The 19,237-nt window shown below is 23.5% G+C and overlaps 1 protein-coding gene across 1 annotated transcript in view; it reads left to right on the top strand.

Moving 5' to 3' along the window:
• The window catches only part of LOC136835125 (DNA polymerase delta catalytic subunit-like), a 47,098-nt gene extending 31,775 nt beyond the window's left edge, over positions 1-15,323 (top strand). The window contains 1 exon segment of the mRNA XM_067098326.1: positions 15,182-15,323. Within this exon segment, the coding sequence (XP_066954427.1) occupies positions 15,182-15,323 (142 nt within the window).
• The last annotated feature ends 3,914 nt before the right edge of the window (positions 15,324-19,237 follow it).

The raw sequence follows: 19,237 nt of genomic DNA, 5'->3' as shown, positions 1-19,237 counted from the left end.
CAAACACATCCAATTCAGCGTTATACACCGTACCTTTGAATGATATATCCATTTTGATTTTTAGAAGAATATTTCAAAACCCTCACGTTTCATTACATTTTATATTGTTGCGGTGATAGAGTGTTTATAGTCGCAATAAGATTCTCCTGTAATAATTGCATACCACATTAGCGAAAAATTTGATGATGATTCATTGAATATATACTAGAACCATATTATTATCATCATCTTCACCGCATTGACGACTTATTTTTCATACATAAAGGAGAATCTTTATCTTTGGGTGAAACGTAAAAGTCAGTGGTTTGTAGTTTCCATACGGATTATTATTATTATTAATCTCCTGAATCTAAAGTAATATTGTACAACCAACTATTTAATTCTTTTATAATCCTTTTCCCAAGCATTATCGATATTTAATAATTTTATATATTTTAATAATTTATATCTTTTTATATATATAACATAAATTTATATATATAAAATATAACATGGAAATATTAAAGGTAAAATATAAATTAAACAAATTTTCATGTTTTTTTTATTATATTTTTTATTTTATTTATTTTTACATTTTATTATATATATTTATTATTACATATATTTTTTCTTGTTATATTTATTATAATTCCTTAATTATATGTCTCTCCTTTTATAATTATATATATATATTCATGTTATATATGTGTGCCTCTATATATATATATTTATTAATTTTAAACAAGGATGTTAACTTAATAATTAATAAAATATATATATTTATTATAGAAATTAATTCACTTTTATAATTTAATATATCCTTCATTTTTATTCCTTAAAACATTATAAAATCATTATTATGTATAATATGATATTCTTTGTTTTTTCTTTTACAAGATTTGATATGGAAAGCATAAGGAGATTTAACCCATTTTAGACAAGTAACCATCTACTACGATATTATTTCTACACATAACCAATTTTCATAATGTTGTTGTAATATAATAATGGATGGTATAAATATAAAAGTTATGTTGAGAATTATAAATAAAACATTATGCATTATCAACACGTTAATATCTACCTCTATTATGATAATGATGAAACATCTATACTTCTTATTCTTGATGAACATTCTTCACGATGTGAATTTTGACTTTTTTAATATCTATTCTTTTCTCTTAAAGAAAGCATTACTATTATCCACCGTAATTCTAAAAATTTTAAAATCATCATACTTTGAGTTTATCTATTATATCATTTTATATCTGACATTCTGGGTTTTTGAATACCGAATTCCCAAGATAACATTTTGTTCTACATTTTGTTTCTTCTTTCTCTTCTTCTTCCTTTTTCTTTCTTTTCTTCCCTTTTTCTTTTTTAGAAGTCAGTCTTTGTCTGGAATGGATAAAGATGAAATACTACAACTGCCGTACTTTACTTTGGTGGTAGCAAATAACACTGATAAGTTAAAGGCAACAACAACTTCTTTTATTATTGTTCTCTTCTCCAAGGGGGAGATGATGGTGGTAAAGGAGTGTAATGGTGGTGGAGGATGTTGGTAGTGGTGGAACAAAAATTCCTCTTGTTGTTGGTTTTCATCATTATTCAACTGGCTCTTTTATCATTTGTAACACAAATGTCAAGTCATTATCATCATTATTAATTTCCGGTGGTGGTGGTGGTACAAACTTTCCGATTTACCCTAGATTCTTTCTTCTCTTCTACTATTTGTACGTACTATCATCATCATTAGCAATAGTATTATTCACTTCTTGATCGTCGATGAATGATGTTCCATCTTCTACCAATTCTTTTCTGTTTGTAAAGTACCATTAGTAATTTTCATTTTTTCATTATTCAACATGGGTTGATTATAGTTTATTAGATTATTATTATTATTCAGATGAAGAAATTTCTGATTTGAAACAAATTCTTCTGGTGGTGGTGATAATGGTGAGTCTAATATTTGATACGATGACGACCTACGACATCATCATCATCATCCATTGTTGGATGCTGTACAAAAGTTGGTAATATTTTTTTACCTTCTTTTTCTTCTTGATCGTCGATAAATGCTGTATCTTCTACCAATTCTTCTTTTTCTTTAGTAGATTCATCGTGCTGTACAAGAGTTGGTAATATTTTTTTACCTTTTCTTTTTGATCGTTGTTATTACGTCATCATCATCGCAATCTTCTATTAACAACTAGATGATGCTACTGAAAATGTATCTTCTAGTCGAATTTTTTAGTAGAATCTTTGGGATGGTGGTGGTAGAAATGTATCTTCTTCATGATGGAGTCGTAAATCCAATGGTTCTTTCTTCTTCAGTAGAATCCATCAATGATTGCGTGGTGAAAATGATCTTCTTTCATGCGATGGAGTCGTTCTTCTTCTTCTTTAGTAGAATCCACAATGATTGGTGTGGTGAAAATGCATCTTCTTTCATGCATATGGAGTCGTTTTCTTCTTTAGTAGAATCCATCAATGACTGGGATGATGAGTGGTGGTGGTAGTGGAAAAACATATCAAGCAACGTTCGATTTATTTGTGGAATTGCTTCATCACTATTATTAAATTCAAGTTTAACTTGGATAAAGGCAGTGATAAAAATTATTATTGTTAGTGCTATTGTTCAATATTATCACCCATATTGTTTTGGTGATTATTATTCATCATCACTGCTGCTATATTTTTCCACCTTATCATTAGTATATATATATACTAAACACGAATTAATTCTATTTATCACTATACGTTGGTACTAACTAGTGGTGTCACAGAGTGAATATCTGCACACACTGAATTGAGTTACTGCTCAATGTTGATGCCTTATATACCCTCATCACTTCATCACTACTCATTCTCACATATGTGTGGTTATATATATAATAAAATACAAAATATTATAAACTCAAGAAATATATTTAAAAATATATAATAAATATATAAATATATATATATATATATATATATATAAATATATTAATAAAATAATGAGAAAGGAAAATTTATTTTATAATAAAAAATAATAAAAATTAAATTATAAATATCTCAGAATAATATACAAATTTCATTATTAAAAATGGAAAAGACACTCATCATCGTCATTTAAAGAGTTTAAATTTAAATATTATATGCTACTATTTGAAATAAAATTATGTTGAAAATACACATGGAAGATGAAATTCCAGCATGTCATGAAGCTAAGAAATGTTTTTTATGGTTAAAACAAGCATTAATAACTTATTCTCAAATTAATTTAGCTTTTCCTGCATTTAATTTTACAAATGATGAAAAGTTTGATTGTTTACAAACATCATATAATAATACAGAAACAAACTTTTAAATAATAAAATAAATCTCAATAACTTTTTGAACTTGATACATTGAATGAATTGAAATCTTATTAAATTCTATAATAGAAGTAACTAATGATAATGATGATGAAGAAAGAAAAAGCTGTTGAAAATTGTTTAGTAAAATTAAAAGAATATTTTGATATTTTGTGTGAACAATACGTATTTGGATTTGGAGGCGGTGAATGATCATACATAGATAAATTAATATAATAATAAATAATTATTATTATATATTATATAAAATTTAATAACTACTGTTGTATTTTATTAAATCTATATATATATATATATTAATTTTTTATACTGATTTTTTTATATTTTTTATTATATATATAACTTTTAGATTTTTGAGTAAATATTATTATTATATTAAATTTTTATAAATTTATATATATATATATTCGAATATGAAATTAATATAAATAACAACGATATATATATATATATATAATAAAATATATATACAGTATATATATATACTTTTATTTAAAAAAAGTAACTATAATGATAAAGGTGATTTATTTGTTTTTACTTATTATTATTTTATTACTACTTATCTGGAGAAGAAGAATAATAATAATTCCATTTTTATGGGAACAATTCTTGGAAAATGAAGGTGAAGTAGTTTTCAGTAGTAATGGATTTTTTCATTTTTACAAGTTATGATAATAAAAAATTAGAACAGTGTATAGATGAAATTCATAAATTTGTAATTCATTTTACTTTAAATAATGAAAAATATGAAACGATCATCTTCGATTGATATATACTACAAAATTTACGCTGTACTTGAATCGTTAAATACCAAGAAAATATATATAACAAGTTTTTAAAACGTCTGGGAATTTTAGATAATAAACATATTACAGAACTTTCATCGTTGAAAATAAATATAAAATGTAATAAATAATATAGATGAAAACTAAAACTTATCAACATGGACAATAAAATTGAATGTGATAACACTATGGCTACTTCTGTTATATCCAATATTAAACCCGAACACAAATTGACTCAATTGTTTGATTCATATTTTAATTATAATAATAATAATAGTAATGATCAACCTGAGGAATTCAAATAAGAGTAATGGTAATATATCCACAGAAACAATTCTTTACAAACAATAAATACTATTCAAATAAATCTTCAACTATTGGTATGGATACGCTTTTAAATATTATTAATGAAAATAAATATAAATGTTTTTATGGAAAATTATCACTGTATTGTTACTCTACTCAAGAACTCGAAAACATTTTAACATGTTTAAAAAGATTTATGAAATACCTTCTCTAGTATACCCTGTATTACTCAAAATATAATTCTATATATTATATAATTTCTGAAATTGTTTCGTTCAAAAAACAAAATGATACTTTTATATTTATATTAAGGAATTTCTAAAATCTATCCTAGACAAATATTTTTTATATAAAGCCACTCTTTTGGTTTTTAAATAAAGAAATGTAGGAGAAAAATAGAACTAGAAAATAAATATATAGCCATAAGACAAGATCAAGGATTTTATATAGAATTATTAGATATGAATATTTGTAATTTGTAATTCAATTATAATTATATAAAATTATGCACTTCTTCTACCGCATTTTCCTTTGTCTAAGTAAACCCATCCGAGTTGTTTAAATATCATTATTTAAACAAATGAAACCGCAACATTGATAAACTGTAAAAGACAGATAGTACGAGAATTTCCTAAAACTATTATAAAAACACAAACCAATTGGATTATAAGTACTTTATATTCCTTTCATCTCACTCAAGTTTGTGAATGGGATACTGATATTTCAATTACTATTATTAATATTCTGGCTGGTATTTCGATCAATCCTAAAGCTGGATGTTATTTAAAAGAAGAAATGTGCATTTAATTACTTTGATGAACAACATAATGAAGTTGTTAAAGACTTTATTACATTTGATTCAGTTAATACTAATAATGATCGTATTATCAATGTATTAAATTATTTTAATATAGTCATCCATTATATCTTTTGCCGTATTTAATTCTTTATCATTGATAAAAGATTGATGATTCAAATGATGATAAAATTGAAAAGGATAGGAATCATAGTCTGTGTTACTTATTATTATTACTACTAATGAGTATAATTGTGTGTATTTTTATTATTTATCAAAACAAAAATGAAATTAGTAATGAAAATAATAATAACGTTCATCATCTTTATCTTCATTTTCTTCATCATCATCATTCAATAATAATAATATTATTGAAATGAAAAAAATGTTATTACTTACAACAACAACATTTATAAACCCTGATCATCATCATCTTCAATAACAACAGCAGCAGTAGCAACATCATCACAACCACCACCTACTTCTTTACCCTCTTACGAACAGCGCTACTTTATCCTCTTCTCAACAAGCAGCTGGCGCTATTTAATAATAACAAAAATAAAGATAATTTTCCACTAGTACTTCTTCTACCGGGCAAATAACAATGATAGATTTTGACCCTAATTATTTATCTCCTTCACTACCACTCACCACTCAATCATTATTCCTCAACAACAACATCATCAATACCAAAACTTGAAAGAAGTGGATGATAGGTTATATGATTTGTTTACACAATTTTTTCGTTGTTGTAAAATTTTAAAATATAATTGTTTAGTAGTAATAATCTTATTATTTTTCCAATTGATAAAATGGGACAATTTGAAGAAAAACATATATATTGGATTATACGAATAAATAATTTACCTGATGGCGATTTAGACGTTTGGGGATTTTCAGAAGAGGTAATATACATTTCCAACTTTATCATTTATCAACATTTTTATCAATATTTTGCGTTTTATTAAAATTTTAATACATTTTTGTGTAAAATCATATCATCATTATTATTTTATTAGTTTAATATATATTTTTTCATCAAAAGGTGGAAATCTTATTATTATAAAACATTTATTATTGCTAATTTTGTTTTTATTATTATAAAATAATGTAAATACTGGTTTTAATGAAATTTTTCTATTTTCTAAAATAATGTAAAAGAATGTCATTTGATTTTTATTTTTATTTATATATATATATATATATATATATATATATATATATATATATATATATATATATATATATATATATATATATATATATTTCTAAAAATATATAAATTATAATAAAATGTATATATATATATATGTAATATATAAAAATAAAAAATTGTCAAAATAAAAAATGTTTAATTCACTTATAAGAGGGATTGAAAAAAATAAATGTACTCCAATCTTGATTTAACCAATGCCAAGTTTATATTTTACCTTGGGAAAAATGATAAATTTATTGATAAAAAATTAAATTATAAAAAACTGATTTAGGGGCAATTTTATATTATCATGGGATGATGAAGTATATATAGAACTAATAGATTGTTTGAATATCAAGCAGTCAGAAGAAACCTGTTTTGGGAGTTTTACAATTTAATAAAAGGGATAAAAATTAACTTCTGTTTTTGGTTTTGACATTATTCCATTTTGTATTTATACATAATAATTTTAAAATCCTCAAGACATTTTAAAATATTAATGTTAGAAATGTATAAAATAAATAATTATTCTATTAGCATTTTTGACCATTTTATTATAATGATATTTTATTATTATTATTAAATAATAATAATGAAAATTTGGAAAATTTAATTCAAAACATTTAACCAACATTATTTAAACTAAATGAAAATGATGAAAACTTTTACGACAAATCTCGCCAAGTATACAATATTGTTAAAAGATGGATTTTACTAACTAACAATCAATTATTAATTATTAATAAATAAAATGAATGAATGAATGGATAATAATAAAAATTTTAATTTTCAATTTCATACGAATTGTACAACAATGGTAAATAAACTATTTTAGATTTATCCATCATTTCATTTTGATAATCGGGGGGGATAACAGTTACATTATTATTTTTATTGTTTGATTTTGTTCAAAACTCCATGATCTAAACGCATAATTTCCTCCGGTTTTATAGCCATCGTTAATCCAGGCCATTGTTTAAAAGCTGACCCAGAGGATTTAACGTACTTTTCCTTTATACGCAGATTTTAGTATGATTATGTATATAATTGATGTCCTATACTGGTGTTGGATAAAACTGATTATTGGTAGTTTCGCATCAATGTTTCGTTTCAAATCCTCTACTCCGTAGCTAGTTTGAAGGCAGAAATGGGACTAGTTTCATTTCTCTTTATATTGATTAACTAAATGCCTTATGTACAACCGCCATGTATCACTTAGGAAATTTAATCTCCTAAAACGTTCTGCCTGATTTGGTTTAATGCAGCGATGAATCCAATCATTTCTCATTTATAATTTCAGTATTGTCATTATTATTAAGTTGTTTTACTAAAAGTTCACCTTTTTGGGAAATAACAAATTAAAGGGGGTTTCTAATTTTTAATGGGAAATCTAATGAACTTGAACGGGTTTAAACGATTTTGTAAAGCATAATAGGTAAATATCAGTTATATGAAAAGAAGAGGGATAAGATGATGATGGTGGTGGTGGTTTGCAATTTTATACAAAACGTTTGAAAACTAAATTTTTCATCATCATCATTAATACACACTTGGCAAAAAGGCTTCAACAAACCATTGTATGACCACATACACATCCATATCCGGGAACATATTTATTATTAGGACTATTGAATAAATGTGGACTTAGAGCATCATAAAAACAGCGATCATTTTTATCAAAAATTTTTTTATTATTATTATTATCATAATAATTTTGATTTATTTCTTGACATTGTGGATAAAAAGAATCCATAATTGGAATTTGAGTTTTTGAAGATTCAGACTTACACATACACCATCAGTAAAATGGATTAAAAGTTGAAACATCTAAATTTAATATATTTGAAGCTTGAGCATTTTGATATACTTATGCTCTTATTAACTTTCTTGAATTTCATCGCAATATTCACTCACCAAAATATATTTTGTTCATAAATAAAACAACCCCACTGCTGTAAATCTCGACGTACGTTATTTGACCAAAAACCGCAAGATTGACTATAAAAGATGATGATGTCATCACTATAAACATTATTAGGTATTTTATATTTATTATTTGGGGAAAGGATTAATTTGTGTGTTTTTTGCATCATATACTGTTTTTAATGCTTACTAGGCATAATCTTTTCCTCATCATCATCATCATTTTCTCATATACTTTTTAAATAAAATTATCATCTTCTTCATTATTACATATTATTCATCATTATCAAAAGAAGAAGAAGAAGAATTTTTATTCATAATTTCTATATCTTTTCATTAATTGTTTTTATTGATAACCTTTCCACATTTTTTTATTATAAAATTATATTGTAAATAAAATATATAATATAATAACAAAATATAATTATTGATAAAGTAAAGTTAAATGTTTATTAAATTCATTCATTTTTATTATTAGAAAAATATTTTAATATATATAAAAAATATTTATGAAAATAAATGAAAAGAAGTATAATAATAGTATGAAATCATTAGAACCACAAATGAAAAATTGAATGATGATGTAAAAAAATATAAATTTACTTTAAAATATCAAAAAAATTAAACTAATTATTGATTTTTTAGAAATTGAAAAACGCAATAAATTAAAAAAATTATTAAATATAAAATTGTTAGATATTGATACAATATTTTATTTAAGAAATGATTATTTTAATAATAAACATTTTTTAATTGGTCGACTATTAAAAAAAGATGAACCTGGTCATTTTATTTGAAAAATTCGACTAAAAGAAGATGATGATGATGATAATACAATGAGGTTGCATAAAAAAATGTTTTCTTTTTCGTCTACGGTGCTGATGAGATAAATTATTTTTCTAATAGTCCTATTAAACTTGGAAATATTTAAAGATCACATAACATTTTGAGTCAATATAATATGGATTTATTAAACTGTTAGTCTTGTGAATATTTTCCAGATTTATCTTTTAATTAAAAATATTTTTCAAAATCATGAACAAATAATAAATTAAAATTAAATAGTTGCATTATTTTATTTACTTATTGAAAATAAAATAACTTTAATATTATTAGATATTTTTTATATATATATATATTTTTTTTAGTTATATTCAAGAAAATATAAAAATCACATAAACCACAAGATTATTTTATTTTATATTTTAATAATGTAAAATAATAATGTTTATTATTGTTATTAAATTTTTTAATAAAATAATATATATATAAATAATATAATATATATATATATATATATATATAAATAAAAGTAATAATATAATAATGAATATAAAAGAAATATAAAAAAATCACACAAAACTTACTAAAAGTTATTTTATTGTTATTTTAAATAATGTAATAAAATATATATATATATATTAATAATATTTATTCTTGTTATTAAAATTTTTAATAAAATAAAATAACAAGTGTCCCCTTTAGGAGAAGGATCCGGGAGGTGGTGTGGGTGGGGTGGTGATGTTTATATAATAAAAGATGGGTGATAATGTTTACTAGCCAACCAGTGGGTGGAGTTTATCATGACAGGAAGAATAGTCTTTTATATATATATTACTTGAAACTTTTCTTTTTTATAAAAACACATAAACCTTGAAAATATAATCTTGAATATTTTTATTATGATGTTATGTAGACTGTGTGCATCATCACTTAGACAATAATGATGGGGTGTGTTTTTCAAATATAATTAATAAAAAAATTTATATATATAATAAATAAATATATATAAAAATATATAGACATTATCAACATGCAGAAATAATTATATCACATGCATAAATGCCAAAACAATAGACTATTCATTAGAGTATAATAGAAGGAAAAAGTTTTGAGTAAATTAGCGTAAAAATGAAAAATTGAACGGGTGTGCTATTAAAAATTGGTCTCCGTAGATTTTAGCGGTTGAAAATACAAATTTAATATTATTATTATTGTAACGAAGAATATGATTTGCATAAAGATTTAGTAGTCAATCATCACACATATAAATGATGATGATTAAAATCAATAATATTTCATAAAATGTTAAATCCTTATTGTCTAATGAATTTGATAATTTATTTTCGTTCTAAAACTACTAAAGAGTTTTTATTCTTTATTATGAAAAAGAGATTGATAGTTTTAGACTGGCCAATTAAGTGGTTAAAACCAAAAGATCTCGCTTAAAATGGTTTATTATTTAAGAATACAGATAGAGTAATACAGCCTTTGTCGCATAACTATTGAGAAGTTGACTGAAACAGATGACATAATGTTGACCCACGTTCGTTTATCAAACGGATAAAATCATTTTGTCCATTTATTATGATGATGAATAGCAGCATACTTTGACTTTTATAAAAGAAAACGCTATGTTGAAATATACTGCGTATGATAAAAAGAAACAATAATTTATTAAATACACCCATAAATTTAGTAATGAAATGGTAAATTTTTATAGAATTAGAAAATTTGGCTTGGCTACAATTTTTAATAATAATGAAATGGCGAAATTTTTATATGGATAAAATATTTTATAATTCTTAATCGATATAAAGATGAATTTGTTAAAATTAGATGAAAATGGACGATAAAGCTGTTCGATATGAAAACTTGATTGATCAACACCCGTACCGATACAAGCTTATTCGCGAAAGTTTAAGCGATTATCCAAAGCGCTTAAGTAATTTTCAAAACTTTTGGTTTAATGGTCCAATGAAAGAGTAAATCAAACGCTCGAACAATCGTGTTAAGTGATTTTTTTATACCGTATAGTGAGATTGTAGTACTTTGTTTCTACTGTTTAGTGGACTTAAAACTGGGAATTGATGATCTGGTAAAACACGCAAAATATTATCCAACCTTTTGTTTTAATAGAATATTTTGAATAATAATATTATCAAAAAAATTGAAAAAAACATCACCTCCTTTAACTCATAAACATTAACAACTTAAAAACTTTTAAAATATTTATAAAAATAATAATAAACTCAATTTAACACTGATACAAAACATTTGAAAAGAAATCACCGTAATGTTTTAAATTTCAGCCACGATTATTAATACAATAATAATAATGAAGATTATTCTAATGATGATATTCGCAATAATAATAATAATGAAAAAAGAAAATTTATGCAAAGTATGTTGAATGTATAAATACCGTTTATGTTATTCTTTATAATTGTAAAGTACATGTCTACGCTTTAGTTGTTTTACAAACACTTTATCAAAAAGAAAATACACTTTGTTTACAAATTGCCCAGTTTGTCGTGAAGAGGCTGTTTTTTCAATACTTATCGTGTTTAATTAAAAAAAGATTTTTTTTATTTTCGTTATAAAACATATTACATTTTTATATAATATATATAATGTTGTGATAATAATAATTTTAAAAATAAACAAATAACAATGTTTTAATAAAAATAATGAAAATAACGATACTTCTTCTTTTCCTTTACCTACTTTTACTGATATTGCCAGAGGTTATTTTAATAATAAATAGAATATTATCAGAAAATTTTGAAACATTAAAAATCAAAAATTCAAAATATTTTAAAAATATTATAATAAAAGATACCTTGAAGGCCATTACACCCATTCTCCCAATTTTCTCAAGAATTTAAAGATTTATATCCATCAGATTTTTCCGTTGAATTTACTACATTGGGTTGTACATGCTGAAATGTTATAATACTGATTACAATAAGCCAAGCTTTGTCTCTTCCTTTGTAATTAATAATTTACATTTAGTAAAATGAGCTGTTATGAAGTATTAAAGAATGTTGAGTTTATTAGGAAAATTAAAGAAAAAATATTACAGCATGACACAAACAGCATCACAAAGTAATTAGATTTTCAACATTTTCAGAAAACATTATAATGATGGTACTGGTATAGAAAAAGTTTTTTGTGGAATTCAATTGGTAAATTTGGAAAAGATTCGCCATTTATCCAGCCTCGAGATATTAGTTAGAAGAAAAGAAAAATAACAATGATGATTCAATCTTAACGATGAAGAGTTTATAAAAATATCAACAATGAACCCATAAAATTATGCGACATGGTGGGACTAGTAGATTCACTTCCCTTTACAATTTCTTTCAGTTCCAACAAAATGTAAATTTTGTAATGAAGTTGAATATTGTAAAGATTTAGAAAATATTACTTACAAGGAAAATGATGAATGTCAAACTTTTTAAACATAGAGTAATGTTAATTATATTTTTGTACAATGTAGTTAATCAATTTTCTGACCAAGACGCGTTACTCTTGATGGGTAGTCCTATTGGGTTTATCGTAAAAACGGCAGTGGGAAATGATAATAATCAATTTTCATTAAATCCACTATATTCAGAAAAACGAATAAATCAAAAGAAATTAGAACGCAGCCTATTTTCATTCTAAACCTGGAGCAGAATCTTTAACCGAATCGATAAATTAATATAATTGAACCAAAAATAATAATAATTTTTCCTTGTGTCAAATAAAAGAAAATATCGTTACGGAAATTAGTAACGATATCGGTAAAAACGTTGTAGAAATTTTAAAATCAATGGGTGAAACCGTTTTAATGGAAGAAGGTTTAATTTCATCACCAATTTTATTGTCCTATCTTCTTGAAATATTATTCAATCTTATAACAGAGTCTTTTAGCTAAAGGAGGAGGAGGAATTTGCCGCCGCTAGTTATACCAAATTGTTTAAATTTAGCCGCATTAATCGTGAAACGGCCGTTGTAGAAATGATGGTAAAATCACGACGAGAATCTTTAATTCCTTTATCCCAGGTAATGAATGTACATATCAATAGGAATTATTACCATTATTCCTATATTTTACTCTGCCAAATATAATATTGAGGTTATAATCGAGAAATTACTGTAAAAGTTTATCAAAACAGCACGAATTTTATCATTAATTTAGTTAGAGAAGTTTTACATTCTTTTTCTTCATCATCATCATCATCATTACCTTTATCAATTTCCCCCGAATTGTCTTTTATTTCTATTAATAATAATAATGATGATGAAAATAATGATGATTCAACTTATATAACTCCTCTTATTACACCTGAATATGTGTATTCTTTATGTCTTTTAAATTTTCACAATACTCATTCAAATGATGAAGTAATAAAAATTGGACACGTGGGTATAAATCCCGAAGAAGAACGAGAGCTCGTTCAAAAATATTTGTCATTTTTAAAAATTAACAGCGCGGGGCAACGTGTAATAATAATGAATGATGATGATGATGCTTCTTTAATTATTTCTTCTCTTGATGATATGATAGGTAATAATGATGATATTGATAAAGTTATAAAAAAAAATAAAATTAACACCGCAACTTTGGAAAATATGCCAGAAATTATGCAAAAAAGGGTCGACGATATCAACGCAATTTATGATTACAAAAGTATGGATGTCACGCAACAAATAATTGCCACTAATAACGATTTATACTTTTGTATGAGTATTTTAATTGTTTTGTTTTATGTTTTATGTATATTTATTATTTTGCAATTGTTTTTGTAAAATAAAAACTACAATAATGTTTACATTTATATTTATATGTCTATATTTATTATGGGTTAATATATTTAAATTAAAAATACACAAACATTCCGAAATTTATTTATAAATTCAAATTTTTATTTATTATTATTAATAAAATAAAAATTTCCATTATCATCGAGAAAAACATTATTAATTGCGCTATATTTTAAATCTATCAAAAGAGGCTTTTTCTTGATTAATAATTTTATTTTCAAAAATGATAATGATGCCATCATAGGAACCTTATGAAATTCAGCTAAATTGGGGTGGAGCATCATCATTTATTATTATTTTATTAAAAATAAAATAATAATTGGGCGCAATGAATATTTCTATTTATATTATTAGTAAAAAATAAAAAAATTAAAAATATATTTTTTATAAAATAATAATAATAAAATTAATTTCTTTTTATAATTTTACCATACATTGTATAAACATCTTTTGAAATTTGCATAAAATTTTCATTACTATTTTTAATTGTATTTATATACTGATTAAAACTCAATAGGTTTTTTGACTAAATTTTCTAAAAGTTTAACTTGTTCTGGAGGAATTTTTAAAACCACATTATCATTATTTTTAAAATTATCATCAATACCATAATATTCTCGTGTTTTTACTAAAAATTAAAATCTGCTTTAGATTCACTATCATCCTCTCTTTCTTCTTCTTCTTCCATTACTACTGCTGCTGTTGTTGTTGTTTTATTATTATTTTCAATTAACTTTATATTAAAAATAGAATTTTGTGTAAGTGTTTAATGTTAAAATATTTAAAAGTACTGAATATGGAATAAATTGTCTATCCCACCAAGCTTTTTTTATTCTTCTGCAAAGTTATTAATAAATTCTTCGAATAATTATTAATATGATTTTTAAAATGTTTTTTAATACAAATCCAAATAATCTACATTTTTTCTTTTTGTATACTTATAAAAAGAAAAAGAGTTGTCTTTATATATTTATATTTTATTTTTTTATTCCATAACATTTTTTAAAAAATTATTAAAATAAAATTGGATATTTCTTCCTTCTTCTTCTTTACTATTCTTTTTTTCCTTCTTTTTATTTTTAATCTTTTCTTCTGATGGTGGTAGTTTTTTTTTTCGTTTATCATCATCATCATTTGATTTCCGTTTTTTTACCATATTATCATTATTTTTTTGTTTTTGTTTTTTTTCTTCTCCTAAACTAGGTTTTTTTTTGGTAATTTTTTTCCCTTTTTTCTCTTCTTCTAGTGATGATGGTGGTATATCATCATCATCTTCTTCTTCTTCTTCTTTAGATACTAGTGGTGGTGGTGGTGATGATGATGATGAGGATGATGAGGATCATCTTGTATTAATAAATCTTTTAGTTATTAATTTTAGAAAAAGATGATGATGTATTTTCCATTTCTTCATTTTCTGTCCGCGTTGCTGGTCGATAGAGTCGTCATTGTTGTATATACTGACGGCGCACAAAGTGATGATTGATGGCCAGCGCGATGTTTATTTTTCTTATGATCTTCTTTTATATATGGAGAGAAAACATTTAAATTTTTTATACTTCTTTTTAATTAATAAAATTCCATAATAGATAAAATTTTCTAAATGTAGAGTAGTTGGGATAAATTCATCATCATCCTTTTCCTTTTTTTCTCATTATTATCTCTTTTTATTTTCTTTTTATTATTATTAATTTTTAAATTCTTTTCATTAATATTATTATTATTTTCAATAACAATTTCCAATTGTAACTTGTAAGCAAACCACAAAATTTTATAACAGTAAGATACTATAGGAATTAACTTTTGTACTTGTTTCGATTGTGGATATTTATTCAAATACAAATGTTGATAATTTCCATTGATAAAACTATATACACAAGCCATTAATATTTTTTCATCAATTTTATTTTCAGAACTATCATAGAAAACATTTTGATTTTCATCGTTAGATGTTATGGCGTTACGAACAATATTTACCATTTTTATTATATTCAAATGATTATTTTCATCAGAAAAAGATAATTCTGATAGTGGCTTAAATTCTCTTAAATGTAATGTTTTTTATATTTAAAACTATTATCATCTCATTGATAATAATAATTTTTTCTTTTAATGCTGCTACCCTGCTGCTGCTGTTAATAAATCTATATGAAGATTTGCTTGTAATTTTATAAAATTTATAACAACTATTTAAAAAAAAAGTACAACTCAGAATTTTATAAAAATCTTCTTCATCTATTGTATTATTATTATTCAAAATTTTATTATCTTCATCTATCGTATTATTTTTAATAATAATGTTATGCGAAAAGTTGTCACGTACAACCTTTAATATATTTGGGTAAGTGGCCGATGTAAGAGGGGTGGTGGAATTTCACTCATTAATCCAACAGGATTGATAGTATAAGATAAAATAGCATTATCTAAAATGACTTTTTAAAATTTTAATTCGGATTTTTCTTCCAAATAATTTCTATTAATAATTTGTAAAAAAATATTGTTGATGTTTTTTTTACACTCTTCCATTTTTTTATTTATTGAAAAAAAAATGTGGGTTCATAAAATTTCTTCAATTAAAAATATGAATATAAATAATAGATGATTGTTTTATAAATGTTCAAAAAATAATTTAGTTTTAAAACTAATGATGGTAGTCATTCTGTAATTACCATTGATGGAAATTATAATAATGATGATGAATTGGCGCTTATTGAAAATGCCAACAGAATGTTTATATGTAAAACCTTTAATACAAAAATATTCATGGAAGGTTGTTTGCCTTCAAAATGCTTAATAACAGAAGAAAATTCATAAATATAAACCGAGATATCTTACTAAATACATTTATATACATGTTAGAATTAATATTTCAAATCAGTATCCTTCTGATATAGCAATATTTATTCGAGATTACGACCAGATCATACTGTGTCCTTTCAATAAAATTAATGAAATTATTACACACGTTTTAGAACAAACTAAGAATCAAATAACAGATTTTAATAATACTTCAGAATCATCATCATCATCAATTCCCATGTCTTTTCTTTTACAAACATTCTTAATATTTTTAAAAGAATTTCAAGAAAGGTTAGAAAAAATGCGCACATTCAAAATACATAATCATAAATTAAAACGAAACATGAATTAGGGGTGGAATACCAAATAATCAAAACCTTAAAATGAATTTAATGATAATACTAATAATAATAATATGGAACTGTTTAATTACGCAGTATTATATAAATGATCAGCAGAAATTATTCACAATGAAATTGTAAAGAATTAGACCATTATTTTTAACAAATTAATAAATGAAAATAATATTAACACATATATTGCATCAAATATTACTATTAATAAATAATAATAATAATGAACCAATTTTTTCAATAAAATATTACTTTTAAAATGATGTTTATAGTTTGGTGAAATTTTAACGCTTTATTTACTTATTATACTATCAAAATTCTACCGATTCACGCCATGATGGATCTTATATTACGGTATATTTTTACGACGAAGTGGATTATTGGAAAATATTCGGAACATATTCAATATCCAATAATACTGTTGATAAATTCTTGTTATAAAATTTAGATAAAATGAATATTATGATGACACAGACTTTAGAAAAAATTTCCACAAATCTATAAACAAACAATAAATTTAAAAGTCTTATAAAAACAACACAGCCTTATGAAGAAAATAACAATGATGAAACTTAAATTTTATTATAAAAAACAGCCGAAAAATAGATTTAAATAATTCAAATTTATTACATTCTTTGTATTATATTTTAGAAAATTATAGATATGTAATCAGAATATTATTTAATTTTACTTTGTTTTTATATAAAACGAGCGCATTAAATAATGGAAATATAACAAAACAAATAGACAATCAATATTAAAGAATTTATTGAACCTTTTCATAAAATATTAACCTGTTTTTATTTGTTTATAAACAACCCAGCAATAAAAACAGAATTACAAAATAATAATAATTTTAATAATATACAACAGCTACTAGAATCCTTTAATATGCTTTATTCAAACCATCTTTCGTCGTGTCTACAAACTTTATTAACTTTAATTGCCAAATATAGCATGGAAAAGGATAAATATACCGCAAATTAATAAAAAGTGTTTAGGTTTAAAAAATAAAGAAAAAGGATTAGGATAACACTGCTTACATTCTAAAGTATCCAGATTTTCTTTTATTATATTATAGTTTAATTTAAAATTTTTCGGTATAATAATTTCTCGGCCAGTCACACAATGACCGCATTTAAGAAAATAATAATCAAATCTTATTCTATGTTTTAGTATATTTAGTCATTATTGTACAAGTTTTTATTAATATGATTACATTAAATAAAATTAAAGATATATCATTTAATTCACATTGATTATGTTGTTCATTTGCCATATTTTATCGTTTGGTAAATAACGATTCTTTACATTACATTTAAATGCTCAATGTAATTAAGGGCGACATTTTTATGATTCTTATTTGTTTCAATTCGAGGATAACATATCAGAAAGATTTTTAACCTATTAACTGACGAATTTGCGCATGCTTATCAATATTATTATTATTATTAATATAGAAAAATATTTATTATTTCATCTCTTTCGTCAAAATATTTTTTCCCATTTAAAAATGTTTGACGAAGGTATACTACAATTTACATATTTTTTCCAAAAGATGTATTAATGACTCTCTAAAATATTGATCATTATCAATACAAATAGGAACGATATCATATTCTGTTAGTATATCATTACATCCTATACAATAAGTTTTAAAAGTAAAAACTGATTCGTCATCATTGTTATTGTTGTTGCCGTCACCACCACCATCTACTGCTGCTGCTACATTATCATCATCATCATCATTGAAATCCTCTCTATTTTCTAATACATTTTCAATATTATTATTATTATATAGTTTTAAATCCTTTTCAATACTAATATTGTATTAGAAAGTAAATTTATTCCCATTATCTACCCATTAGTAATTTGTTTATGATAAATTCCTAAAGGATTGTTTTTAAAATATCAAATTATTAATTAAATTTTCTTTCTTTTCTGTTGTAAGAAAGTCGCTATCATCTTTTGTTATCACGCTTTTTCTCAAGTAAACTTGTTTATCGATAATAAATCCATTGGTGATGCTACCCATTCTCCTTGTTGTTGTTGTTGCTACATACATGATGAGTTATTCATATTCAATAACATTTTATTATTATATATATATATATATTTATTTTAAAAATAATATTTAAACTCCCTTTTCTTAT

This window comes from Macrobrachium rosenbergii, chromosome 55, assembly GCF_040412425.1.
Source record: "Macrobrachium rosenbergii isolate ZJJX-2024 chromosome 55, ASM4041242v1, whole genome shotgun sequence".
In the NCBI taxonomy this organism is placed as follows: Eukaryota; Metazoa; Arthropoda; class Malacostraca; order Decapoda; family Palaemonidae; genus Macrobrachium; species Macrobrachium rosenbergii.
This window is presented reverse-complemented; position numbering and strand designations above follow the sequence as displayed.